This window comes from Triturus cristatus, chromosome 6 (genome assembly GCF_964204655.1).
Source record: "Triturus cristatus chromosome 6, aTriCri1.1, whole genome shotgun sequence".
NCBI lineage: Eukaryota > Metazoa > Chordata > Amphibia > Caudata > Salamandridae > Triturus > Triturus cristatus.
The window spans coordinates 115,372,846-115,399,601 of NC_140589.1; the positions used below are offsets into that span (position 1 = coordinate 115,372,846).

The 26,756-nt window shown below is 45.2% G+C and overlaps 1 protein-coding gene across 1 annotated transcript in view; it reads left to right on the forward strand.

Annotated features, from left to right (window-relative positions):
- LOC146816481 (exportin-5-like) overlaps positions 1 to 26,756 on the forward strand; it is a 1,583,592-nt gene that overhangs the window by 872,373 nt on the left and 684,463 nt on the right. The window contains 1 exon segment of the mRNA XM_085610325.1: positions 13,167 to 13,263. Within this exon segment, the coding sequence (XP_085466451.1) occupies positions 13,167 to 13,263 (97 nt within the window).

Here is a 26,756-nt window from a genome sequence, read left to right on the forward strand (position 1 = left end):
AGCATGGGTGGACTTTTATTCAACCCAGTTTAGGGACCCAGTCTATAAACCTCTTGTTGACCCGGGGATCTGCGCGCCTTTGCCGCCCCTCCCCCCCCCCCCTGTCATCCCCTGGTGTTTACGAATGATGACTCCAGGATTGCACTTTGTTCGGTTCAAGCGGGAAAAGCCCCTGGGATGGATTGTATTCCGGCAGACTTACTTAAAATCGACCCCCACCTTTGGGTTCCCTATGTTACTCAGCTTGCAAATGCCATTGCTAAGGGGGCTAGGATCCCTGAGTCCTGGAAGGGGCGGAAATTCTTACTATATTTAAAAAGGGGGACCGCTCGGCTCCTGGAAACTACCGCCCCATCAGTCTCATTGACTCCCTCAAAAAAATTGTTGCCAGGATGGTCCTTGCCAGGGTTCAGGGGTGGATGGAGTCGGAGAGCATCCTTTCTCCGATGCAGGCTGGCTTTAGATCAGGTACCAGCACCATCGACCAGGTCTTCAGATTTATTCTGATATACTGGAAGGTGGTGCTGTTGGGAGGCGGGTCTATCTACGCCGCCTTTGTGGACCTAAAGTCCGCCTTCGATCTGGTGCCCAGGGCAAAACTGTGGGCTGTTCTGGGCACCTTAGGAATGCCACAAGAACTCCTTGAATTCCTGGTAAGATTACACGAGGGCAATTTTGCTAGGGTGAGGTGGGGAGGTCAAGGGCAGATGACGGATAGTTTCCCCGTAACACGGGGTGTCCGCCAGGGGTGCGTTTTAGCACCTACCCTCTTTTTACTGTTTATTGACCAGGTGGTGAAGTTCTTTGCAGATACTCCTACTGATGCACCGACCCTGGGTGGGACTAAATTTCCCTTGCTCATCTTTGCAGATGACACTTTAATCCTATCAAAGACGCGTAAGGGCCTCCAAACGGCCTTAAACAGATTTGAGGATTTTTGTAAATTAAACGATCTGCAAATTAATGTGAGCAAGACTAAATTTATGGTTCTAACAAAAAATCGCCCCATAAAGAGTTGTGTAAGCATGAACGGTGTGGGTCTGGAACAGGTGGCGGTTATGACTTATTTAGGAGTAACTCTAGACTCTCGGTTACGTTGGAAGCCCCAGGTTGATGTTCTTCGCTTAAAATTTGCACGCCTCACGGGCTGTTTGATCCAGGAGAAAAAATGTCTCTTACCAAAAGGGTAATACCGGCACTTAAGATCTATGACGCAAAAATGAGTTCAGCTATACTGTATGGGGCCGACCTGTGTTTTTTTTGGACCTATCCCCTTTGGTAACAGTCCAAAACAAATTTTTGCGTAATTTGGTAGGACTACCCCAATCCACCCCAATCAAACCTCTCTTGTTGGACATGGGTTGTAAGTCTATCAAAGAGATGGCACGATATCGGTTGGTTGCGTTGTGGAGACGGATTTGGATATCGCCGGATCTAAGCCTTTTTGCTACTGAACTTGCGGAAGTAAGATCTTTCCTGGGTTCTAGCAACATCCCTAGGTTCCGTGAAGTGAAAAAAATCCTGGATGAAATGGGCCTTATCCAACTGTGGGATTCCCCGGGGAGTTCTGTTTTCCCTTCCAAGCAAGCCTTCAAGTCACTGTACTGGGCATCAGTTAGACATCGATCCGTCGTGTGTTCCGATGGCGCTTCCCTTTCTGGCAGATATCTGGTGCATAAATTAGATCCCTCTCTGGAGAACTACTGGGATTTTATCACCAAAAGTCTGGACAAAGAATTATACCACCCGTTTAGGGTAGGTTGTTTGCCAGTAAGGTCTTTTTCCAAAAAATGGGCTGGTAGTTCGAATGAGTACTGCCCCTGGTGTAACGATCAAAAGGAGAGTGTGGGCCACTTCTTCTTTGCTTGTCCCGCTTATCATGCCCCAAGGAACAAATGGATTAGGCCCATCTTCCAACGGACGAACATCAGAAGATGCATAGAGGCATTGTGGGCCCTAAGAACTAACACCTCAGAATTGGTTGTAATTGGGGTTGCAAAGTATCTAGGGTGGGCTTGGGTTATTAGAGCCAGACATTCTTAATTATCCTGGTTTTTCAATTTTAACATTGGGTTTTACTTCACTTTATACTGCGTCTTTAAAAACTGTTTAATTCTTTCTTAAATTGTGCATTGTTATGCACTAATATGGTGTTTTAAATAATTTGCATGTATGATTGATTGATCCTAATATATATATTTTTTTTATGTAATTGTCTTCTAAGATATAACAATCGAAATAAAGACTATGAAACCTGAACCTATGGTCAAGACCACAACTAAGCATATTCACAGAAATGACACTGCTGTTGCAAATTCCAAATGCGCACCTTTCTTAAACAGCGTTTAAGATCTGGACATAGACCTAGTCCGTTTCCCAAAAAAGAACATTTAGAACAACAATAATCTTGATATCGAGAAATCTAGCTATCTGTCATTGTCCACAATTAATAGTCGTCTCGTGATTACTTATTTCTCTTCACAGAGTGATTCAAATCATAATGCCAAATTAAGTGAAAATTTTTTGTTATTACATTAGCAAACATCATGCTTTATTTGTTTGTTTTTTAAAAACCGAGGACAATCCCGGTCTCCCGCTTAACCAGGAAGTAAGTTTTTCTAGACTCCCTGCTCTGGACGTAAATGAGCAGCCATTTTTAAGGTATGCGATGCGCTAATCTTTCAAGAGGGGCGCCTCTTCCGGTAACATCCCATTATGAACCAGATTAAATACCCATTTGCCAGTGTCTGCACCGCACCGCACGGAGGCAGACAGAGGTGAGGTTAGACCTTCGACATGTAAGTAAGACTGAGGCCAAAGTCTTTAAAAATGAGGCATTTTACGGTATGCTCAGAAGTCTTTGCGATCAGTGCCGTGAGGACACGGCGCGATCGATAAACGCTAACGCAATTTATGCTCTTTACAGTGACTATTACAAGGCATCCTTCCCTCCGGTGTAAGCTCATGAAGCAGGATAATTATTCCTAACAGTGTATGTACCCAAACCTCATTACGTACGTGTACAATGTATTGGGTTGAGTCCGTTACCATAAGCATGTTTGTCGACATAAATGAACGATGCACCACTCTTGATATAATACCTAAAGAGATGAGTGTGAAGAACGTGTAGGTGTGTTTTTATGCCCTAACCAAGTGCAAAAAACCAGCGATTATGTCGGGCATAAGCATGTTTTGTTGACATTAATGAACGATTCACCACTCTTGAAACAACAATAGATGAGTGTGACGAATGTGTGTGTGTGTGTTTTTATGCCAAAACCAAGTGTGAAAAATCAGCGATTATGTTCCGCAAATTGCGGGCAGTTTCTTATTGAATTTTTAGAATAACAACCTTTTCTGCTAATAACAAGGAAAAATATATCACGTTTTCTTCTAAGAAGGTGACTCCACAGTATGGTGATGTGTTTAACCCCTTCGCCGCGGCACAAATTTTGCCGCGGTGCTGGGGGGATTCGGGGTGAGCGCGGTGCCGCCTTGCTCGTGACGGAACCACTCCGTCATGAGCCACAGGCGCACTGTGCTCATGACGGAGTGGTTCCGTCACGACTCCGCCCACTTGCATTGTTCGCCCGCACAGGCGGGGAATCAGCGCCGCGTGGGCGGAGCGGCCGCAACGGCCGCAGCATGACGGAACCACTCCGTCATGAGCACACGGCGCCCGTGGCTCATGACAGAGTGGTTCCGTCATGAGCAGGCAAGGGGTTAAATGAACAACCACCAGGTTGTTTACTTTGTGTTTTTTTTATCATTACAGATACCGATTTGTGTTATTTCAAACGATAAAGGTCATTGCACCCTTACAAACTTTCTCCAGACTTGCACTATTTTTTGAAGTTTGGTGTTTTGAGAAATAGGCATACAAGTGATATAAACCAAGTATTTTTGAGTGTAGTAGGGATTATATTAGGTCCTGATGAGTAAAGCAGTGGGGACTGCTTACATAACATGTTGACCCAGTAGGGAGTGTCAGATTGAGGTACACCCTCTACATATCCCCTTTTTAATGTTCACAGCCAGGGAAATTAATAAATTAGTTTTTTCCACTATCCAGAGAATTTTTTATTTTTTGTAACTATTCACTAACCCTACCCCTCTCACTCCCACATTACACATAGCCTATTCCTTCACAAATAACAGTGCTCCCGCATACTTGCTGGTCATAGCACGCCCCGCCCCGTAGAGGGACGGGAAGACCCCTATGATGAAGCATGACACCATGGGATTCATAGTGTGTGAGGGGTATTTTAAAAACACTTAGTGCCTTTCCATGACATCTCATGGAGCACTTTTTTCACTAAAAAACTACAAATAAAAAATAAAAAAATAAGTTTCACTGTTACAGGGTAGAATCACATTGTTTATAAAAGCTTGACAGGAGGAAGATTCTACCTATATTCCTCTTAACTCCCTCCCTTTGTTATTCCAGCCAGAATTTGCAATATTCAGGCTCTGGTTCTGCAGTTTCGTCCCACTCACTCTCTACCAGCTCGAGTGTATATGAAGCTGCTGGGAATGATGGCCTCTTGCATCATGATTGTTCCCCATGCCAGGCTCCACATGCGTTCCTTTCAGGAATGCTTAGCAAGTCAGTGGAACCAGTCGCAGGGTCTTTTAACCAATCTAGTTTTGGTAAACGACCATACTCCTCACTCTCTACAGTGTTGGAACCCACAAAATTTATCAAAAGGATGGCCCTTTATAGACCCAGTTCCACAGACAATGCTAACAGCAGACGCGATCTCCAAGATCACACAGTTCAAGGCTTGTGGAGTCAAAAGCAAAAAGCTTTCCACATGAATCATCTAGAGCAGTTAGCAGTGTATCTAGTGCGCAAAGCCTTTCAGGCTCACCTCATAGGCAAAGCTGTCCTAGTTCACACCGACCACATGACAGCTATGTATTATATACAATAACAGTGGGCAGGGGACACACTCTCTCCAACTGTCACACTTGGCTCTTTTTGCCACACACGAAAACACAAAATGCCCAAGCTTCGCCTCCACGTATCCACACCCGCTCTCCAAAGGCAATGCACTATAGATGAACTGGTTAGGGATATTTGCCTATGCTTTTCTGCCTCTCCCACTTATTCCATTAGTGGTTCGGAAACTCAGGCAAACATCCCTTACACTGATTCTAGTAGCTCCCACATAGGCCTGTCAACCTTGGTTCACGACCCTGTTGGAGCTATCACTAGTTCCACATCAAAAGCTGCATCTGACATCCAGTCTCCTCACAGAGCCATGGAGAAATCAGACACCCAGATCCCAAATAACTCAACCTAGCGATCGGGCTCATGAAGTCATAGAGTTTGGTTATTTGATGCTTCCATATGAAATATTGTTTATTTGTTACACTTGCAGCAGTCAGTTAGATTACACTTCTGTCCGCCTACATCTCGCGGCAATAGCTGCGTTTTTACAAAATAGGCAACACTTGTCTCTCTTTAGAGTGCCAGTTATCAAAGCCTTTATGGAAGGACTTAAGAGTTATACCACCAAGACGTCGACCTGCCCCAGTGTGGAATCTTAACATAGTCCTCACACGATTAATGGGCCCACCGTTTGAACCCATGCATAAATGTGAACTGCGATTTCTCTCGTGAAAAATCGCTTTCCTCATTGCAGTTATTTCACTAAGGAGAGTAGGTGAGCTACAGGCACTAACCATAGAAGAATCCTTTTTACAGCTTCACAAAGACAAAGTGGTTCTTCGTACCAACCCTAAGTTTCTGCCTTTCACATCAGTCAATCGGTTGAGTTACCGGTGTTCTTTCCTCAACCGGATTCAGTGACAGAACGAGCTCTACACACTTTAGATGTTAGAAGAGCCCTTTCATATTACATAGAAAGAAAAAAGTCATTTCGTAACACTAAACAACTTTTTGTTGCTTTTGCTCCACCTCACAAGGGCAATCCTGTATCCAAGTCAGGTATTGCAGATGGATCGTTAAATGTATTCAGAATTGTTATGCAAAAGCAAAGAGAACTTTAACAATACCCCCTAGAGCGCATTCCACTTGCAAAATATTGCTTCTATGGCTTTCTTAGGAAACATTCCCATACCTGACATTTGTAAGGCTGAAACGTGTTCTACACCAAACACATTCACCAAACATCATTGTGTAGATGTGTTAGCAAGACATCAAGCTAATGTGGGCCAGGCAGTATTTAGAACACTTTTTCAGACAACTGCAACAGCTACAGATTAGTCAACGCTTTGGGAGAATACTGCTGTATAGTCTATGTAAAGCATGTGATATACAGCTCAGATGCCTCGAACGGAAATGTTTCTTACCAAGTAAGCATCTGTTCTTGGCATGTAAAGCTGTAGTTTCACATCTGCCCTCCCGCTTCCCCTGGTACCTATACCTGTTGCAGTTCTCTCTTACTTTATATACATACACATGGACATCTCTTACTAACTCCATTCTCACCCTTTGTTGGAAAACAATCTAACAATGGAGTCAATGCCCGAGCGCACTATTACCGAAAGGAGGAGTCACCTACCTCGTGACTGGATAGACTTCTTCGAAGAAAAACAAAGTGCAAACATCCGGACCCAACACTAGATGGCAGGAATATGCAAAGCATGTGAATCTACAGCTCTATATGCCAAGAACAGATGCTTACTGGGTAAGTAACATTTTCCTTTACTTACCTACACCAAGTCTTGCTTGGTTCTAAAAATTAAATCCAACAAATAACTTTTGTTGATACAAACAATTAGTTTAAGTTCAGTCTTTGAGTGTGTGACATGATTTCTTGCCTGAGTGTGTACAATAAATGCTTACCACAACTCTTTGATAAAGCCTTACTGCTCACCCACACTGCCACAAATTGAGAGTAAGGCATTATCTACTCTAAACTCTGGAAGCCTTTGGGATATGGTGGACTCTGTGCACACTATACCTTACTTTGGTATAGTATATACAGAGCCAGCTTTCTACACACAGCACCAGTGTTCTTTCCTTAGGCTGTGCCACTGTTCCACAATTGGCACCCTTTAGGACTCAAATAGGTCCCTAGTAGATGGTACCCCTAGAACCTAGGGCATTGGGGCTAAATAGGGTTCCCAAGGACTGCAGCATAAATTGTGCCACCCTAAAGTATGCCTCACCAAGGTCATGCATACTGCCATTGCAGCCTGCGTGTCTTGGTGTAGAGAAAATAAAGAGTCGACATGGCACGCATCCCTGTGTTCCATGCCCGCCAAACACTACATGTTGTATACGCAAGTCACCCCAACAGCAGACCCCACAGCTCGAAGGCAGAGAGCACTACACCCATGTGTGGCCATATCTGCGCAATTGGATGTGTCCCAGTGGTATCTAAGTTCACCCTTAAATGCCATAAGTGAACAGGGAAGCCATATCGAGTACATGGACTGGACACTGGTCAGGTACATGCTGTTTTCACTGTACCCCTGAGACAGTTGGTACTAAACATCTCATCTTAATAAACCCTCATTGATGCCAGTGTTGCATTTGTTAATAAATGCCCCAAAGGACACTGTACGGGTGCCCCCTGAAACTCTACCAATCCCTAATATGTTCACTGACCGGTCTCCACCAGTCAGCCACCCTATACAAATTTCTGACCCCCTGAGGTGGGAGGCTTCGCTCTTGGAGGTTAAGAACAAAGCCTAGGCAAAGATGTTTACACTTCCTCCAAGCAGGAACTGCATTCCAGGGTGGGAAGCTTCAAAGGCCCTGCCGCCTTTGTTATGCGACCCAAGCCTCTCCAGATAGTTGAGATGCCCACTCCCCCCTGTGCTGACCCCACTTTTTGGCAGCGAGACAGGTGGGGAAAATTAGTAAGATTAAGAGGTGTGGCCACATCAAGCCAGCATCACCCTTAAGGTTGACTAGCCGATGTGGACCTCACTTTTCAAATTCCTCCATCTTGTTTTTGATTGGAATTAGCCTTCTAGAGTCAGGGGTATACCCCCTTCTCTCAGGAAGTAGTCATATAAAGGGCGTAGACACCCGAAAGCTAGTCCGCCCATTGGTTACTGTGAGAAAGTGCCATCTTTCTTGCATGGTATGCCCCCACTTTTTGCTGAATTGCTGATGTACTTTGACTGAGTGTGCCCTGGGCTCCTGCCAACCAGGTGCCCAGGGCCTATGTTCCTTCCCTAAAACTGCATGACAGCCTAAACCCAATTGGCATCTCTGGCCACAGGTCAGCCCCTCGTAAATGGTACCCAGGGCACAGTGACCCGAGAAGGCCCCTAAGGGCTGCAGCACTTATTGTGCCACCCTTAGAGGCCCTGTACCCTGACACACACACACTGCCTTTGCAGGCTGAGTGTCTTGGTGCAGAACAAAACAGAGTGTCGACATGGCACACATCCCTGTGTGCCATGCCCACAACACACACTGCCCTGGCATACCTCAGTCACCCCTCTAGCTGGGTGCCCTGTGCCAGTGGTGTGGGTACAGGTGCATAAGCCCTATGCCCCTACAGTACCCAGGTCCATTCCTGGGCACTGTAAGTGCAGTGCTGCCATTAAGAGTATATGGTGCCGGGAGATCGTCAACACGAACTCCACAGCACCATGATGGCAACACTGAAGACTGAGAAGTTTGGTATGAAACTTCTCAGCACATTGAACCCGCACTGATGCCATTGTGGGAATTAATGTACAATGCACGACAGAGGGCAACTTTGAGTTGCCCCCGGAACCTAACCTGCAATCCACGTCTTGTCTGAAGGGCTGCCTAGGCTGCCACACAGCAGACATGTTGCTGGACCCCGGGGTAGAGAGCCATCCACTCTCCTGGGCCTGCAACAATGCACATCCTTGGCGAGGTGCTAGGTCTCCTCCCCCAGGATGGGCAGGGGAAGCTTCAAAGGCATGCTGCCTTTTTGAGCTTCTCCAGGCCACTTGCTGTACTCAGCAACTGGCCCCCACTGGTTCTGACCCCCACTCGGGGGGGAAACCCCAAGGGAGGAAAGGGGGTGTGCCAGCCTCGGCCAAATCCACCCCTCAGGTGGGGGAGGCGAGGTGAAGCACATCTCCGGGCTATCGCCATCTGGAAGATGGGAAGCCCTGCCCAATCAGGACTAGGCTACTTCCTCCCTCCCACAGGAGAGTGGCAGGATAAGGGATGTACCCACCCCAGGGAAGGGACCCTGCCCTTTACCTACTTCTAACGTCCCTAAATGTAGTATTTAGGGGCACCCTGAACCTTCCTTCCTCAGATCCCAAAACCGAAACAAGCAAGAAGATCAAGAAACCTGAAGACCTGCCGTGCCGCTGCTAACAAGAGGAAGACACCAACTGATTTGGCCCCAGACCTACAGGCCTGTCGGCCCTCGAACCTGCTCCTGCTAAACCCCGGCGTCTCCAGTGGTCAGCAACCTCAAAACCCCGGAGGACCTGACTACCTTGTGACTCTTAAAGACTGGAACTCTCACGAGCAGTGGTTCTGCTCAACCACAAGCAACAACCCCTGGCACCAGCCAGGAACCGCGACTCCTGCACACGCCAAGCCTGGCCTGTGCCGGAGTGGACAAAGACCACAAGGATGTCCCCCCCCGATGACTGTGACCCCGAATCCAGCACCCAAAGACCCTCCTCGACGCTCCTGACAACGCCTGCAGCCTCAGAACCAGGGACCCCCCCAACCGCGATCAACAGAGGGTAAGATTTCCCGACGCCAAAAGGCACCCCTGCACCCGGCGCCCCCCTGTGCCCAGCTCCTGAGTGCCTACCTATCCTCCAACTTCCCAACTTACCTCTCGAAGTGGTGGTCGCACCTGAAGAATCTTCGTCCCCGAGCTTGCAGCCTTTGTTCGTCACTGAGCATCTCTATTGAAATCCATTGAGCGCCCGACGGCTCAAAAGCACCCTGCACCCAGCCGCCCGAGTGCCCCTGGGAGTGCAACCTTTATCCTAATCTACTTCCCCACTTGTCCTGAGCAAGTGACCAGGAGCCCAGCTCCCACAGCCACGTGGCCTGCTTGCCAGCAGCCACCTACCAAAGGCCCCCTGCCCGCCATAGGATAACATTGGGCCTAACTCTCTCTGCACCCGGCTGCCCCTGTGCTGCTAAGGGTGTAACTACTGTACCTAGCTGACCCTGGGAGACCCCTGAGTCTATGCCCAGAACCTTAACTCTGCCAGTCGAGTACTTACCCAAAAGCTGATAACTCACTTTTCTTCAATAGGGTAACATTGACTGGTTTCACTTGGAAATTCTTCTGTTGAGCTTTGAAACTTTAAAATAGTCATCTAAAATCAGCTGAATAACGAAAACAAAATTACTCACCTGTTATCAGGAGAGATCCCAGTGCTGGATCTTGGTGCCCATCACTGACCCTGAAAAGTAATTACAACTGTACTTATCGCTAACTTGATTTTCCTCCATAGGATAACATTGCCTGGTTTTCACCAGAAATTCTTCTGTCGATTTTTGAAACTTGCAAATATTTCTTAAAAATCGCCTATCTAACAAAAACATATTCTTTCAACTGTTTACAGGAGATGCACCAGTGCTGGATCCAGGATCCAACACTGAGTAATAAAAGTAACGATAACCCCACTTACCTGCTAAGTGAATTTCCTCCCATAGGATAACATTGGTGATTCTATGTGAAAAAGTTTCTAAGTGTCAACTTTTAAAATATAATAATATTCCTTAAAAATCATACCTGTAACCAAAACGTTTTTACTCGCCTGTTTCCAGGAAATGTCCCAGGACTGAATCTAGTATCCAGTCCTGTGGTAGGAAAAGTAATCCAAAAAGTAACTAACTGCATATACTTAGAAATTCCCTTTGAGCTCAATGTATAATTGTGTTTGAAATTGTGTTGCCCATTGCAACAACTGTAGCTACTGTATTCAAAAGCTATTGCCTATTGAAAGTATTTATCTAAAGCATCTCATACCGAGAAAGTATATTTTGATACCTATTGTTGTTTCTAAAATAAAACAACCATATATTTTTATATACAAACCATTGGCCTAGAATACAGTTCTTGAGTGTGTGAGACCATTTGCTGATTGAGTGTGTACAACAAATGCTTTACACTGTCCTCTGATACTGCCTTACTTCTCGACCAAGCTACCACTTTAGAGAGTAAGGTTATATCTAACTTTAGCCTCTGCCTAACCTCTGGGGACTGTGGACTTTGTGCACACTGTACCTATTTGGGAACAGTATATACAGAGCCACTTTCTTACAGTTACTACCTGTCACTCCTCTTGACGCCCCTAAATTGAGTATTTAGGTGGCACCCCTGAACCCAAGAACTCAGATTCGATGTATCAAGAGAAGAATGAAGAAGAGTCACTGCCTGGCGAGAACAGCAGAAGAGCTGTGGACTTTTTGTCGCGAAACCCGGCCTGCTGCAACCTCTCTCGACAGTCGCAGATGTGACTTGTCCTGCAAGTTGGAGATTTGCCCCAGTCTTGGGTAGTCTGCCATCACTTCCAGATATTTCCTATAGTCTCCTTTGGAGTAGGGGATCTACTCCCCTGCTATTTGCAGGCACTGAAAAGCAGAGTCTGATCTACCGTCTTGCAGCTTCCCCGACCGTCCAACGCCGCAGACAACTAGGAGAAGGTACTCATGCTCTGGAAGATCCGATTGGTCTCTACACAGAGTGGGAAGACACCAGGACAAACCGGAGCCATGCAGCACCAACCTCCGCATCAAAGAGCAACAATTGTAGTCCAGTCTGGATTCCCACTGCACCAGGACCGAGCTCCCGCCGAGGGTTATCAGCACCACTAAGAACCACTTTGTGAGTGCCCTAGCTGACCTGATTTTGCCCCTGACAGCTGTTTGACCCAAACTGCACGGAGCAACTTTGCGCACCCAGGCCAGATGACCTGAACACCCATCAGTGCTGCCCGGCCTGGGTACCGGAGAACCGGCTGTGCCCCCTTGCTCTAAGACCTGTTGCAACCCAAGCCCCCTTTTGGGAGCTCTTGGACTTGTCCCCAATCTCTCCTGTGCAGCCTCTTTTCAGGTGGCCTCCCTTCACTGTGACATGCCCAGCTACCAACTTCACCAGCATCCTGCTGTCCGCTAAACCCGAGTAGCTCCCGAAGACTGTTGGTAATACTTTGGACCTTGTCCCACCTACAAACCAAAACCCAAAAGGTGAACCCCTAAAACCGACTGTACGCATTCATGCCTTTTCCTTACATAGGATTGCATTGCACGGAAAGACGCACAATTTTGAACGGTATTGCTGTTTAATCTACTGAGCTAAAAACAGAACTTACCTTTGAGCAAAGTTCTTGGTTTCACAAAATGATATAAAAAAAAAAGTGTTATTTTTCTAATTTGGTCTTGGATTTATTCATTGAGTGTGTCTAATTTATTGCCTTTGTGAGTACAACAAATGCTTTGTACTACCCTCTGATAAGCCTAACTAATAGCCCACACTGCCGCAAAAGAGAGCGATAGCATTATCTACTTTAGCCTCAGTAAACCAATTGGGGATCCACTGGACTCTCTACGCAGTGTACTTCTCTTTAGTGCACTATACAGAGAGACAGCTTCCTACATATACTTTTTAAGTTCTCCTTCCTATGTGTTTTGGTAAATGTGGCAAGGTCAATTGTTTCTTCCTCTTGTGTAGTCCCTTTTTGGGCTTAGAAAGAGTCTAGGGCCTAAACCGCTTATATTTCCTTACACATCCCGACTGTGTCTTATCTTTTTGAATTACTAATAACACCATGGATTGATGCTTTCATTTGTACCTTAGATCTATGTACTGTAATCTTCTTCCCAGCACAGCATGTGAAGTTGGTCTTGTGATGCTATTCAGTGGCTATCCTATAACTCTTCATTGGTAGTTTAATAGTGCCCTCTAGGGTGGGCCCTCTAGCACTCATGAGTGGTCTCCATGTAACACTCACTGGGGACATTATCAGTATCCCAGAGTGATCTGTAATTATTGCTTCTGGGTGGCTTATTAGAACACCATGATGAATTAACAGTGTACCATTCAAATGAAAACCTTAGAAAAGGGTTATTAAACCTATGATGCATGTTTACTCTTTGATACTTTGTACTTGGGAATTGAAATTGCTATACTACAGCAAAACTGTGATAAAATTATTTGTAAAATGTATAATAGCTACTTCTCTATCAATTAACTTGAATTTTTCCCTTTCTACCTCAGATCCTAAGAAGCTATTGCAGGAAATTTACAATCCCACAGTTTATGAAACTGAGCTACAAATAATGCAGGATTTTTATTCCACCCTTTATGAGGAATGGTAACGTATTATAAGATCTCAGGCTACTTTTGATGACTCACAATGTCGAGCAGATTGTATGAAAGTCAGTTGAAATGCCCCTTTTATACCTTATAAATGTAACATTATTATGTTCAGTAGAGTGCATTTTTACATGACTGACTGATCTTCACTGTTATTTAGGGGAATGCTTTGCGATTATTGAACCTGTGTAGAAACAAAGGGCCCCTGGTTAAAAAGCTAGCAATACTGCCAGTATTAGCAATCAGTGCATGAATACATCTACACATGTATTGTGTTATGGCTGGACAATTCATCTGTGGCCTACTTGCAAAGGACTTAAGGATTTTGGTGAATATTGACATAGATATATGCGCGAGGAGGAATGGAGCTTCTTCAGATCACATTTCAATTCTGATTAATATAATTACCTCTGCATGTTAATTCTTTGTAACAATTCCTCAATTCTTTATTGAGATGTTCTTTAAACAAAGCAGAAAACAGTTCTCTTCCAAGGGATCCTCATCAAAGTAATAAGCACTTGAATATTCCAGCCCTTGCACGGGGACCCCGGAAAAGATATAAAAAATATATATGAAAACATATATATATATTTCTCTCCCTCTCTCTCTCTCTATATATATATATATATATTCACTGAAAAAAACATAGGTTTCACACATGTTATAGTTAGCGGAAATTTTACTGATAAAAAACCAATGAAATTCCCCCGTTATAGTTAGTGCAGGCAACTATAACTCACGCGACCGCAATCCTCTGCTGATGCTAATACTGTATTTAGACACTTATTTGCCCATGTCTTCTTCCATACATTTTTAGCTATACATATATTACAAATATTTTTTTTTCATAAAGACACATATGTCATCAGCAGAAGATTGCGGTCGCGTGAGTTATAGTTGCCTGCACTAACTATAACGGGGGAATTTCATTGGTTTTTTATCAGTAAAATTTCCGCTAACTATAACATGTGTGAAACCTATGTTTTTTTCAGTGAATTTGCAAGGTTTTTTAAATGCTAATTCCTAACTATAACGTGTGTGAAACCTATGGTTTTTTCAGTGAATTTGTACGGTTTTTTAAATGCTAAGTTACTTTACGCCATTCGTGGCGTGCGCGCCCACTTAACGCAGTTCGTTCCGTGCGTGCACGGTGCGCTTCGCGCACCGTGTGCGCACAGTAAGCACGCGGTGCGCTTCGCGCACCGCGCGCCCACTTTACGCAGTTAGTGCCGTGCGCGCACGGTGGGCACGCGGTGCGCTATGCGCACCGCGTGCCCACGTTACGCTAGATGGGCCATGTACGCACGATGCGCTTCGCGCACCGTGCGCACATGGAGGACATATGATGCACTTCGTTTTGAAAGGTAATATTTAAATTTTTCATAATTTTTATAAGCCATGCACAAATGGTGCCCTTCGGGCACCATTTGCACACTGGGTGGACAGAGTGTGGATAATTTTTTTTTTAATTTTTTTTTTTTTAAATATTATAGTTTATCTCATCTTTTATAATCCATGCACAATTGGTGGCCTTCGGCCACCAATTGCACACGGGATGGGAAGAGTGTGGATAATTTTTTTTTTTAATATAATTTTTTACCGTACGCGTACGGTAAGCGTAATCGGCGAAATTAGCGAAAAAAAAAAAATTCCGTTTTTGGCCTTGGGGGTTCTTTGGGGACTCCCTCAACATGGCTATGTGTGTGGGAGCTGTCTAAACAGCCCCTTTACATGTTTTTGTGCTTTGTATTTTCATCATCACTCTCAGTGCGAGAGAGAAAATGGCGGCCGCCGCTTCCTGGTTTCGGCCGATTCGAATGTTTACTAAGATCTAAGAGCCAATCAGAATCGCGCTCGCGCACGCCACCGTACGCGTACGGTAAGCGTACCGTAAGCGCACCGTAAGCTGGCTCAGATATATATATTGATTTAAAGGCTATTTTCTCAGAATCTACTGAACAGATTTACACCAAACCTACAAAAGGCACTTCCTTGACCTGAGGACTACCTCTCTGCCAAATTTCATTAAATTCTGTTCAGCCGTTCGGGCTGTAGCCCTGTCTAAAGGTCCTATGGAAAAATGCATGGGAAAAACGCATTTTGGGACCCCCCTTTTATCTCAGCCCCCGCTTGACGAATCCCCCCGAGACTTTCAGGGTAGGAGCGGAGCGTAGCGCCCCACCTATTTTGAAAAATTCGCGAGGATTCGTCGACCGGCGCCAAAGTTATTCAAAATAGAATGTTGCGGATTTCCTATGGAAACGTGGTCCTAACTATAACTACCTACTGGCGACCGCACACACACTGGCGGTCGCCAGTTTATAGTTAGGACCGAGTTTCCATAGGAAATCTGAAAATTCTATTTTGAATAACTTTGGCGCCGGTTGACGAATCTTAGCGAAATTTTCAAAACTAATGGGGCGCTCCGTTCAGCTCCTACCCTGAAAGTCTTGGGGTGATTCGTCAAGCGGGGGCCGAGAAAAAAAGGGGTCCCAAAACGCGTTTTCCCCATGCATTTTTCCATAGGACCTTTAGTCGAAGGTACAGCCCACACGGCTGAACAGAATTACTTGAAATTTGGCAGAGAGGTAGTCCTCAGGTCAGGGAAGTGCCTTTTGCAGGTCTGGTGTCAATCTGTTCAGTAGTTCCTGAGAAAATAGCATTTAAAAGCATATAAATATCTATAAGCGCGCACCGTGCGTGCACCGTGCGAGTACCCTAACGTGCGCGAGCGTAATTCTGATTGGTGGTTACATGTTAGTCAACGTTCGAATCGGTCGAAATCAGGAAGTGTCAGCCGCCATTTTGTTTATTTTCAGTGCGAGAGTGAAAAAGGAAGGTGGCGAACGTGAAAAGGAGGCAGGATTTTTAAAAATCGTGGGGGTGCGCGCACCGTGCGCGCACGGTGAAACCCCCCCCCCCCCAAAAAAAAAAAATGTTTAAAAACGTTTATTGTAAAATAAATATATAAAAAAAATAATACATAAATAAATTAGCATTTAAAAAACCGTACAAATTCACTGAAAAAACCATAGGTTTCACACACGTTATAGTTAGGAATTAGCATTTAAAAAAACCTTGCAAATTCACTTAAAAACCATAGGTTTCACACATGTTATAGTTAGGTCGATATTTCACTCGTAAAAAAACAATGAAATTCCCCCGTTATAGTTAGTTCAGATAACTATAACTCACGCGACCGCCACTCTATCACAAGGATGATGTCATCAGTGATGTCATGAGTGATGCCACTGACCATGTCATGAGTGATGTAATATGTGACGTCATGAGCAGTGAATTGCGGGCGCGCGTGTTATAGTTATCTGAACTAACTATAACGGGGGAATTTCATTGGTTTTTTACGAGTGAAATATCCACCTAACTATAACATGTGTGAAACCTATGGTTTTTTAATTGAATATATATATATATATATATATCTATATATATATATATATATATATATATATATATATATATACACACACACATTTTTTTAAAAACAATCAATGCAGCCTTCCATTCACCACAGGCTGAGCAATGCTGTAAAATTGTTCTTTGCACACATACAAAAACAAAGGAGGAAAAACAAAGGCCATTTGAACTGCTTTTAATGCAAATTCAGTAGAAAACCATAATCCTGCAGAGAAAAAAGCAGGCATTGTCAGCTCTTAGGCTGCATTGTAACTTGAATAGTATAGAAAGCTGAAAAGCTAACCTAAAGAAACACAAAGAAACTGGCACCGTGCCTTTAAGGCAGCCATGACCCCTAGCTTCCCATCATGCCTCAGGGGTGACAGTTAGGTCAGTTGTTCTTTCCGGGTCCTTCAGTCAGGACCCTGGTTAATCAGCTCTCACATATTTAACTTTTTTGTCCAAAAGTATCTCCTGTTTTTGCACAAAACCTTATTACTTCGACATTTTATACCTGTTGGAGCATTTCTTTGCTATTTTTCAGAGAGTTCAACATTTTTTCTCTCTCAGAAATGCCCTCTCTGTTTGATCTTTGCCCTTCCTATGGCAAAAAGAAGGCTAAAACAGACTCACATCCTGTCTGTATTATTTGCCTTCTGATTCTCATGTTCCTGAGACTTGCCAGCACTGTCAGTCTTTATCTAAACATACTCTGAAGGACAGATCAATCAATCAATCATGGCATTTGTAAAGCGCACTACATACCCGCGAGGTTCTCAAGGCGCTGGGGGCGGGTGGGAGCTGCAACTGTTCTAAGAGCCAGGTCTTAAGGAGTCTTCTGAAGGTCAGAAGTCTTCGGTCTGCCGCAGATGAATGGGGAGGGTGTTCCATGTCTTGGCGGCGAGGTGGCAGAACGATCTGCCGTCGGCGGTCACTCTTCGGATGCGGGGAACGGTGGCGAGGGCCCAGTCTGCGGGGGTGGGGGCAGAGAGAGGATTCGCCTCTATGGACTGGCTGAGAAAGGAAAATCTTCCTCTGGAGGCAGGTCTCCGGTGAGGCAGAGGAAGGAGAGGGCCAGCTTTTCTTCCAGAAGCAAGATTCCGGTCTGCTCTCCATTGGCGTCGGGCTCGGCATCGAAAATGCCTCCACCGCCTAAGGAAACGTCGACAAAAAGACCATCGACGGCGGGCTCGTCGTCGAGAGAAAATCGGTCATCGACAATGAAGACCAAACATAGAGGTACATCATCGTCTAATCTTCCCCCGTAGTCAACCTGGTGACGATCGGCGTTGATGCGGGATCGCCCAATGTCGAGGCATCATTTTGCGACGTCGAGACATCATTCTCCGCCGTCGGTACGACGTTTGGCGTCAAGACTATCACCTCCATTGATGTCAACCAGGCGACGGTCAACGTCAAGGCCCAGATCTATAATGACGTTGAAGAAAGATTTGTCGTCGAAACCTCCGTGGAAGCTTGGAAGACGACGCTCAACGTCGAGGCAAATATCTCCGACGACGTTGAGAGGAACTTCGACATCGAGACAGACTCCTCCGTTGAAACCCACGAGACGCTCAACGTCGAGAATGAGATCGCTAAGGTTGAAGGGTTCGACGTCAAGAAGGATTTCTCAGTCACCCGCTCCTCGTTCGCCGCCGAGGCTTGGTACTCCGAAGGATATTCCTCTTCTGGCATCGAAACGTAGATCTCAGTCGACGGAGCACCGGTCGACGTCGAGACAGAAGGAATCTGCAGGGTCAGCATCAAAATTAAGATTTCCTTCAAGGGACTTACAGGTCCTAGTGGCCTATAGCCGCTCGACGTCGAGGCATTTATCTTCGACGTTGCATCATTCCTCAAGACACCGTTCCACCTCTAAAGGCTTCTCTGAGCCTTCAGTTTCAGCTGCATGTTCTCCACATGTGACATCCTTTGCAGACGAACTAAACAAAAAATGCCTAGCCTTCGCATCAAGATTTTGCCGACCAGGATCGAGGGGGGAATGCCCTTTTGATCTACTGGTCAGGAACATTTGCGTACGTTTTTCCACCCCTTCCTCTCATCCCGAATGTGGTAACCAAGCTCATTCGCTCCAGGATGAAAATGATCCTAATAGCACCGGAACGGCCACGTCAATGGTGTTATCGGGACCTGTTGCAGCTTTCAATGTGTCCACACAGGAAGCTTCCGTGCAGACCGGATCTTCTGACCAAAATTAACAGGAAGATCCTTCACCTCAACCTTCCCTCACTGAGCTTGGCAGCATGGCTCCTGATGTCCTACAATACGGCCACCTGAATCTCCCTCAGGACTGTATGAACAGTTGAGGGAGTCAAAAAGACCGTCCACAAGAAATTCTTACTCTTTTAAGTGGAAGAGATTTTACTTGTGGTGTATGCGTAATGGTTTTCACCCTAATAGTGGGCAAGAGGAGGTAGTCTTGCCTTATCTTCTGCATTTGGCCAAATCGGGTTTAAAGTATACCTCCATAAAAGTTCACTTGGCAGCCATTCCAGCCTACAGAAAGTCACCTAACCAACCTTCTTTCTTTCAGCTCCAGGTGGTCAAGGATTTCCTTCAGGGTTTCCCCCTGTCCAACCTCCTTCTCCTCCATGGAGTTGAATCTGGTTCTGTCAAAACTGATGGGTCCTCCGTTTGAACCCATTCATAAGGCCACCTTGCAGCACCTTACATAGAAAGTTGCTTTTTTGGTGGTTATTATGTCAGCGCGTAGAGTAAGTGAAATCCAAGTACACTGTTTTCCATCACAACAGAGTGGTATTGAGGACTCACCCCACTTTTCTTCCGAAGGTGGTGTCTGACTTTCATGTCAATCATACAATTTCTCTACCCTCTTTCTTTCCCAATCCTGCTACACCAGCAGAAAGGTCTCTTCATTCCCTAGACCTTAAAAGGTTTCTAAAATTCTATTTAGATAAAACAAAGACCATCAGAAAGTTTGATCAATTGTTTCTGAACTATGGTGCCATCAGGACAGGTTCCCCATCCTCCAAGAGTTCCATTTCCAGATGGATAGTGTCCTGCATTAAGCTGGCGTATCAATTGGCAAATAAACCCCTACTGGTTTCTGCCAAAGCTCACTCCACTAGGGGAAAAGCAGCTACTATAGCTTTTCTACATAATGTACCGATGGCCGAGATCAGCAAGGCAGCAACTTGGAAATCGGTACATACGTTAACAAGACACTATTGTCTCGATTCCAGAGCAGATACCCAAGTAGGCCAAGCCTCCTTGAAAAAATTATTCCAATGCTAAGTTTGTTGGAAATGGTGTTCTTTGTTGTGTTCTGCATATTTTATGGTGTTCATTTGCCCGCAGGAAATAGGGAATGGGCTTGCTACTTGATTCAAGTGCTTATGACTATTGATGAGGATCCCCTAGAAGAGAAGGATAAGTTACTTACCTGTAATCCTAGTTTTCTTCCAGGGGTATCCTCATCAAAGTCATAAGCAACACTCCCGCCTCCCTGGGCAAATGATCCAAAAAGTGTCATCTTTGTGCCCTGGCCTCCGGGTCTCCGCAAAGAGCAACTGACCTAACTGTCACCCCTGAGGCATGATGGGAAGCTATGGACATGGCTGCCTTAAAGGCACTGTGCCAGTTTCTTTGTGTTTCTTTAGGTTAGCTTTTCAGCTTTCTATACTATTGAAGTTACTATGCAGCCTATGAGCTGACAATGTCTGCTTTTTTTCTTTCCAGGATTATGGTTTTCTACTGTGCATTAAAAGCAGTTCAATGTCCTTTGTGTTTCCTGCTTTGTGTTTGTATGTATGCAAAGAAATATTTTACAGCATTGCTCAGCCTTTGGTGGAAGGCTGCAAAATGTCTATGTATATATATATTCACTGAAAAAACCATAGGTTTCACACATGTTATAGTTAGCTGGACATTTTACTGATAAAAAACCAATGAAATTCCCCCGTTATAGTTACTGTAGGCAACTATAACTCACGCGACCGTAATCCTCTGCTGATGCTAATACTGTATTTAGACACTTATTTGCCCATGTCTTCTTCCATTAAATTTTAGCTATACATATATTACAAAGATTTTTTTTTCATAAAGACACATATGTCATCAGCAGAGGATTACGGTCGCGTGAGTTATAGTTGCCTACAGTAACTATAACGGGGGAATTTCATTGGTTTTTTATCAGTAAAATGTCCAGCTAACTATAACATGTGTGAAACCTATGGTTTTTTCAGTGAATTTGCAAGGTTTTTTAAATGCTAATTCCTAACTATAACGTGTGTGAAACCTATGGTTTTTTCAGTGAATTTGTACGTTTTTTTAAATGCTAAGTTACTTTACGCCATTTGTGGCGTGCGCGCCCACTTAACGCAGTTCGTTCCGTGCGCGCACGTTTTTTTAAATGCTAAGTTACTTTACGCCATTTGTGGCGTGCGCGCCCACTTAACGCAGTTCGTTCCGTGCGCGCACGGTGCGCTTCGCGCACCGCGTGCTCACGTTACGCTAGATGGGCCATGAACGCACGATGCGCTTCGCGCACCGTGCGCACATGGAGGACATATGATGAGCATCGTTGTGACAGGTAAAATATATGTTTTGTTTAGCTCTATTAAGCCATGCACAAAAGGTGCCCTTCGGGCACCTTTTGCACACGGGGTGGGGAGAATGTGGATATTTTTTTTTTTTATTATTATTTCTTACCGTACCCGTACGGTAAGCGTAATCTGCGAAATTTTCGAAAAAATTAAAATTCCCTTTTTTCACTTGGGGGATCGTTGGGGACTCCCTCGACATGGCTAGGTGCTTGGGAGCTGTGTAAACAGCCCCTTTACATGTTTTTGCACTTGGTTTTTCAACCCCCTGTCAGAGTGCGAGAGAGAAAATGGTGGCCGCCGCTTCCTGGTTTCGACCGATTCGAATGTTTACTAAGATCTAAGGGCCAATCAATCGCGCTCGCGCACGCCACCGTACGCGTACGGTAAGCGCACCGTAAGCGCACCGTAAGCTGGCTCAGATATATATATTGATTTAAAGGCTATTTTCTCAGAATCTACTGAACAAATTTACACCAAACCTCCAAAAGGCACTTCCTTGACCTGAGGACTACCTCTCTACCCAATTTCAAGTTATTCTGTTCAGCCGTTCGGGCTGTAGCTGTGTCTAAAGGTCCTATGGAAAAATGCATGGGAAAAACGCGTTTTGGGACCCCCCTTTTATCTCAGCCCCCGCTTGACGAATCCCCCCGAGACTTTCAGGGTAGGAACGGAGCGTAGCGCCCCACCTATTTTGAAAAATTCGCGAGGATTCGTCAACCGGCGCCAAAGTTATTCAAAATAGAATGTTGCGGATTTCCTATGGAAACGTGGTCCTAACTATAACTACCTACTGGCGACCGCCAGTAGGTAATAGAGCAATATATATATATGTTTTCATATATATTCTTTTATATATTTTCCGGGGTCCCCACGCATGGGCGGGAATGTTCAAGTGCTTATGACTTTGATGAGGATTCCACTGGAAGAGAACTAGGATTACAGATAAGTAACTTATCCTCATTTGTATACAGGCTAGCACAAGCTGATGGAAAGCTTTGCTAACTGAACAAGCAAATAGGTCAGTCTGGTAACAGCCACTGTCATTCCTGAACCTGGAGCATGTTAAGGGTATGGGTGACACAGTGTTTAATTTCTAAAAACAATATGTGCTCAATGTTTCGCTAACGATGCAACAGGAGCTTGATCGAATCACTGCCCTTTCCAGGTCTGAAAAATGCCAGTACCAGTGGACATGTGGATGCATGGCTATTACTATTTTTTTGTGGATATTGAATTAGTAAGCAGATGTGCTCTGCTGAAAATAGGCAGCCACCACCACTATGTGGTGGATTGCCATAAAAAGTGCCAGAGTTAAGCCAAATACGGCACAAATTAAGCACTGTGTACACGTGAAGATAGGTTCCTGAGGCAAGAAGCAGGAAGAAGGGCAGACTTATACAAGGCGAAGCAGACAAACTGAGTAAAGAGAAAAACCTAGAAATGGAGATCTCGTAATAATTTTCTTGGCACTCGCCTTCATAGTATAAAACACTGTAAGTCCTCAGCTCCATGAGAAGAGCTAATTTACATAATTTGTTTCTTATTTGAATCTAAAAAACATACAACATTTAGATTAATATGTTTGGTAGGAGAGAGTGTAAGGGATGGGTAATTTACATTCATCCTTACGGTCAAGATTCAACCACTGTGGACAGTATCATTATGGAAAGCAAACAAGTGTCCATTCTGAATACATCATCATGGACCCTCTTAGAGCCTTTAGAAGTGGACCCCAAGTTTGTTTAAATGATTCGGTTTAGTTGTTGACTTGATATTGAATTTCTATTCAGATGGATAGTTTTAGCCTTAGATGCCTCACCTTTAGAATATCCCAAAGTGTCAGACTGGATCTGAAGAATTTTTCAGCAGTGCTCCCCCACATCACTAGGTGGCACTGTGTGGCTCTGTGTTGGCTTTGTACTGCCTTCATACTGCCCTGGAAATGACAAAGCAAAACTGTAGGAAAGTAGGATCTGCTTTCATGGTTACCCCTGCGTTTTGCTTGGTGTCAGAGTGTTTTTGACCTAGTTTGACTGGGACCTTACTAATCAGGACCCCAGTCACTGTGCTTTCTCCCCTAAATTGACATGGTAAGTACTTTTGTCCCTCCACAATTGGCTAGTGGTGTACCCTTGTAAGTCCCTGGTATATGGTAATAAGGTACCCAGGGCATAGGTACACCAGGGGTCTCCCATGGGCTGCAGCATGTATTGTGCCACCTATGGGAGTGCACTTAAACTGTGACTACAGGCCTTCTATTGCAGCCTGCGCCAGTTGGTGCTTGCTCCAATCACGACAGATATGTTTACTTATATCTGAGGTCAATGCACTTAAAACCTATAAGTCACTCCTATGGCAGGCTCTTCAGCCCTGAGGGCTGGGTGCTTGGTTATAAGTTTGAGGATGACACTGCATGACCTGGACACCCCATCAAACCCCAGACTCGATTCTCCAGGCTTTGTAAGTGTGGTCAGCCATTTTCATACATATACGGGACATCAGTCATTACGAGATGTCTAACTATATAATCGCTGCACCGAACATTGAAGCAAGGAGAAGGCACTTGAAAAATGGGGAAAAGCAAGGAGAAGACCAGAGCGATACAGCAGCATGGGGAGAGCTGGATCTGATACCACCACATACGATCATAAGTCAAAACTGATAAAAAATTTGCTAACAGATTTTTTTCCTGTACTAGCCTTCATTTGAGGTCAATGAATGACAGCTGTCTTGTAGGCTACCCTTCCTCCCCATGCCCTTTGAGACTTGGGGCGTAGGTTTTACTGACTGATCGGGGGACCTTTGCTCTATGAACATTAAGGGTGGCTGTGAGGCAGTGAACTTTGCTATTCTCTCTGGCTTGTATACAACCGACTGCTTAGGTTGAGCAATGGGTTCCAGTGTGGCACTTTGGTGACAAGCCTGGATGACGTCTATGGGCTTCTCCAAGGGTGTACAAGTGTCTCTGATGGACGTGCCATTTTATGACTCCCACCTCTTTGACGGAAAAAAAACATATTTTGCCTTGGAATGGTTTAAGAAGAGTAGGGTCAGGAGCATGTTTTTGGGTCTTTCCACCCCCACCAGCAGTTCTAACAGTTTTGCTCTCTCCGTGGCTATGGTCAGGGCTTTTGCTAACGCCACACCCCTCCACCAACCTAGCAAGCCTTTCAGCCCTTTCGTGGCCTGACCATGGTACTCAACGCTCAAACAGCCAGGGCGTGTACAGCTCAGTCCCCTGCAAAATTGCTCTAGAGTGCCCTTGCCGGCACACAGCCACCCTTTTGGAGGCAGGATCCAATATTGTGCAGCATGAATCTTTTCTGGATTCACATGCTGTGTATTATTCTGTCATCTAGTGGCTGGGTACGAAATTCTCCACTTTTTTGTAGTCCCAATTCTATTTTAGTTGTTGGGCATCACTGGATCCCTGTTTGGTGCATCCTGTGACGTTGTAAACCCTCCCCCAGAAGCTCCTGCCAGGGGCGTAACACAGGCACCCGCAGCCCCCGCATTGCGGGGGCCCCCAAGCTCCAGGGGCTCCCCTCAGAATAGCACTCTGGCTGCAGAGCTCCTGATTGAGCCCGGAGGAGGCCCCTCCACGTGCCTTGCAGGGACGCCCCCTCAAGTTTCGTTACGCCTTTGGCTGCTGCTCCTCATGTTTAGGTTCTTTTTTCCACCGTTGAGTCTTGATGCTTGGCTGATGGCTCTCCAACACAAGAAAGAAAAAGGTTGCAAAGAAGTTTGCCAAATGTTTTGCATCAAATTCGCTTGCACCATTTCACCAGCCTACAATGGCAGTCTGTGTGCAGGTTTTTTCGTAATTGGAACTCATCTTTCAATCAATCAAACAATCAATCAATCAGGGGTTTGTTAAGCGCGACTACTCAACCGTGAGGGTCTCAAGGGGCTAGGGTTAGGGGGGGTGCAGGTTCCGTTCCATTAAGGAGGGGGTCTGTTGAAGAGCCAGGTTTTGAGGTTTCTTGCGAAGGTGGGGAGCAAAGTTGTCTGTCTGAGGTGGAGCGGAAGGGCGTTCCAGGCTTTGGCCGCGAGGAAGGAGAAGGAGTGGCCTCCTGATCTGGTCTTTCTGGTACGGGGGACCACGGTATAGGAGAGCTGGGCTGATCATGACGTCCTCTGGGGTACGTGGAGTTGGAGTCTGCTGTTCAGGTATGCTGGTCCGGTGCTATGGAGGGCCTTGTGTGTGGGGGTGAGTATCTTGAAGGTGATTCTCGCCTCGTCGGGAGCTAGTGGAGTGTGCGCAGGTGCTGGGAGATGTGGCAATGTTTTGGCAGGTTGAGGACCAGTCTTGCGGCGGCGTTCTCGATGTTATGTAGCTTGAGGGTGAGGTTTTTGTTAATTCCGGTGTAGAGTGCGTTGCCGTAGTTGAGTCTGCTGGTGACCAGGGCGTGAGTGACGGTCTTTCTGTGTTCGAGGGGGATCCATTTGAAGGTCGTACAAAGGAGGCGTAGGGTGTGAAAGCAGGAAGACGAGACAGAGTTGATCTGGCGGTCCATTTTGAGCTCGGAGTCCAGGATGATTCCCAGGTTGCGTGCGTAGTCCGTGGGGGTTGGTTGGTTTCTGAGGGCGGGGGCCACCTGGTGTTGCTCCAGACGTCGGGGTTTGGGCCCATGATGAGTACTTCTGTTTTGTTGGTGTTTAGTTGTAGGCATCTGTTTTTCATCCATTTGGCGACGGCTTCCACGCCTTCTTGAAAGTTGTGTCTGGCGGTTCTTCCATTCAATGAAGGGATTTAGAGTTATTGTCTTGATTAGGCGTGAAAACCCTAAACAAAATCAGTTAAAGCCAAATAAGGATTACTCTAAAAAACAGAATTAAACTATATTTTTCCATTTCAAGGAATAGACTATTATCATTAGAATTCGTGGATGTACAAAACACTCCTCATCCACGTTCAATGCATTAGTCTCCTTTGTGTCGAATTTTAAAATGTATTGGCTATATAGCTAGCAACTGCTTGTTACATTTTAAGAGTTTCCATCCTGTTCTCCTCAAGGAAAGCATCCCTTAAGGGGAAATACTACAAGTTCAAAGAAATAGAAGTATGGAGGAAGCATATGATGTAGCTAAGCAGGACTCTCTTGAGAGATTTAGAGAGCGAAGATATAGGGAGCACACAATAACTAGAGCAGCAGAGAGAGATTCAGAAATAAAAAACAAGGGGAAATTCTGTTAACAACGAAACAACGAAGATACTAGAAAAATGAACATGACCTTCTTAGGCTAATAACTTGCAACACCCAACACATTTTGATGAGATATATTTTGCAGAAATATTGGTCTATACTGAAAAATGATTCTATTATTTGCAAGACACATGATAATAAACCGGACACTCACTTTTGAAAAATCACCGTCCATGAAGGACAGATTAGTGTACAGTGACCTACAGACAGACACTGCAAACGGTTGGTTTGAAAGGGAAAATATATTTTTTTTAAATGTGAAAAGTGCGAAGCCTGCAAAAATG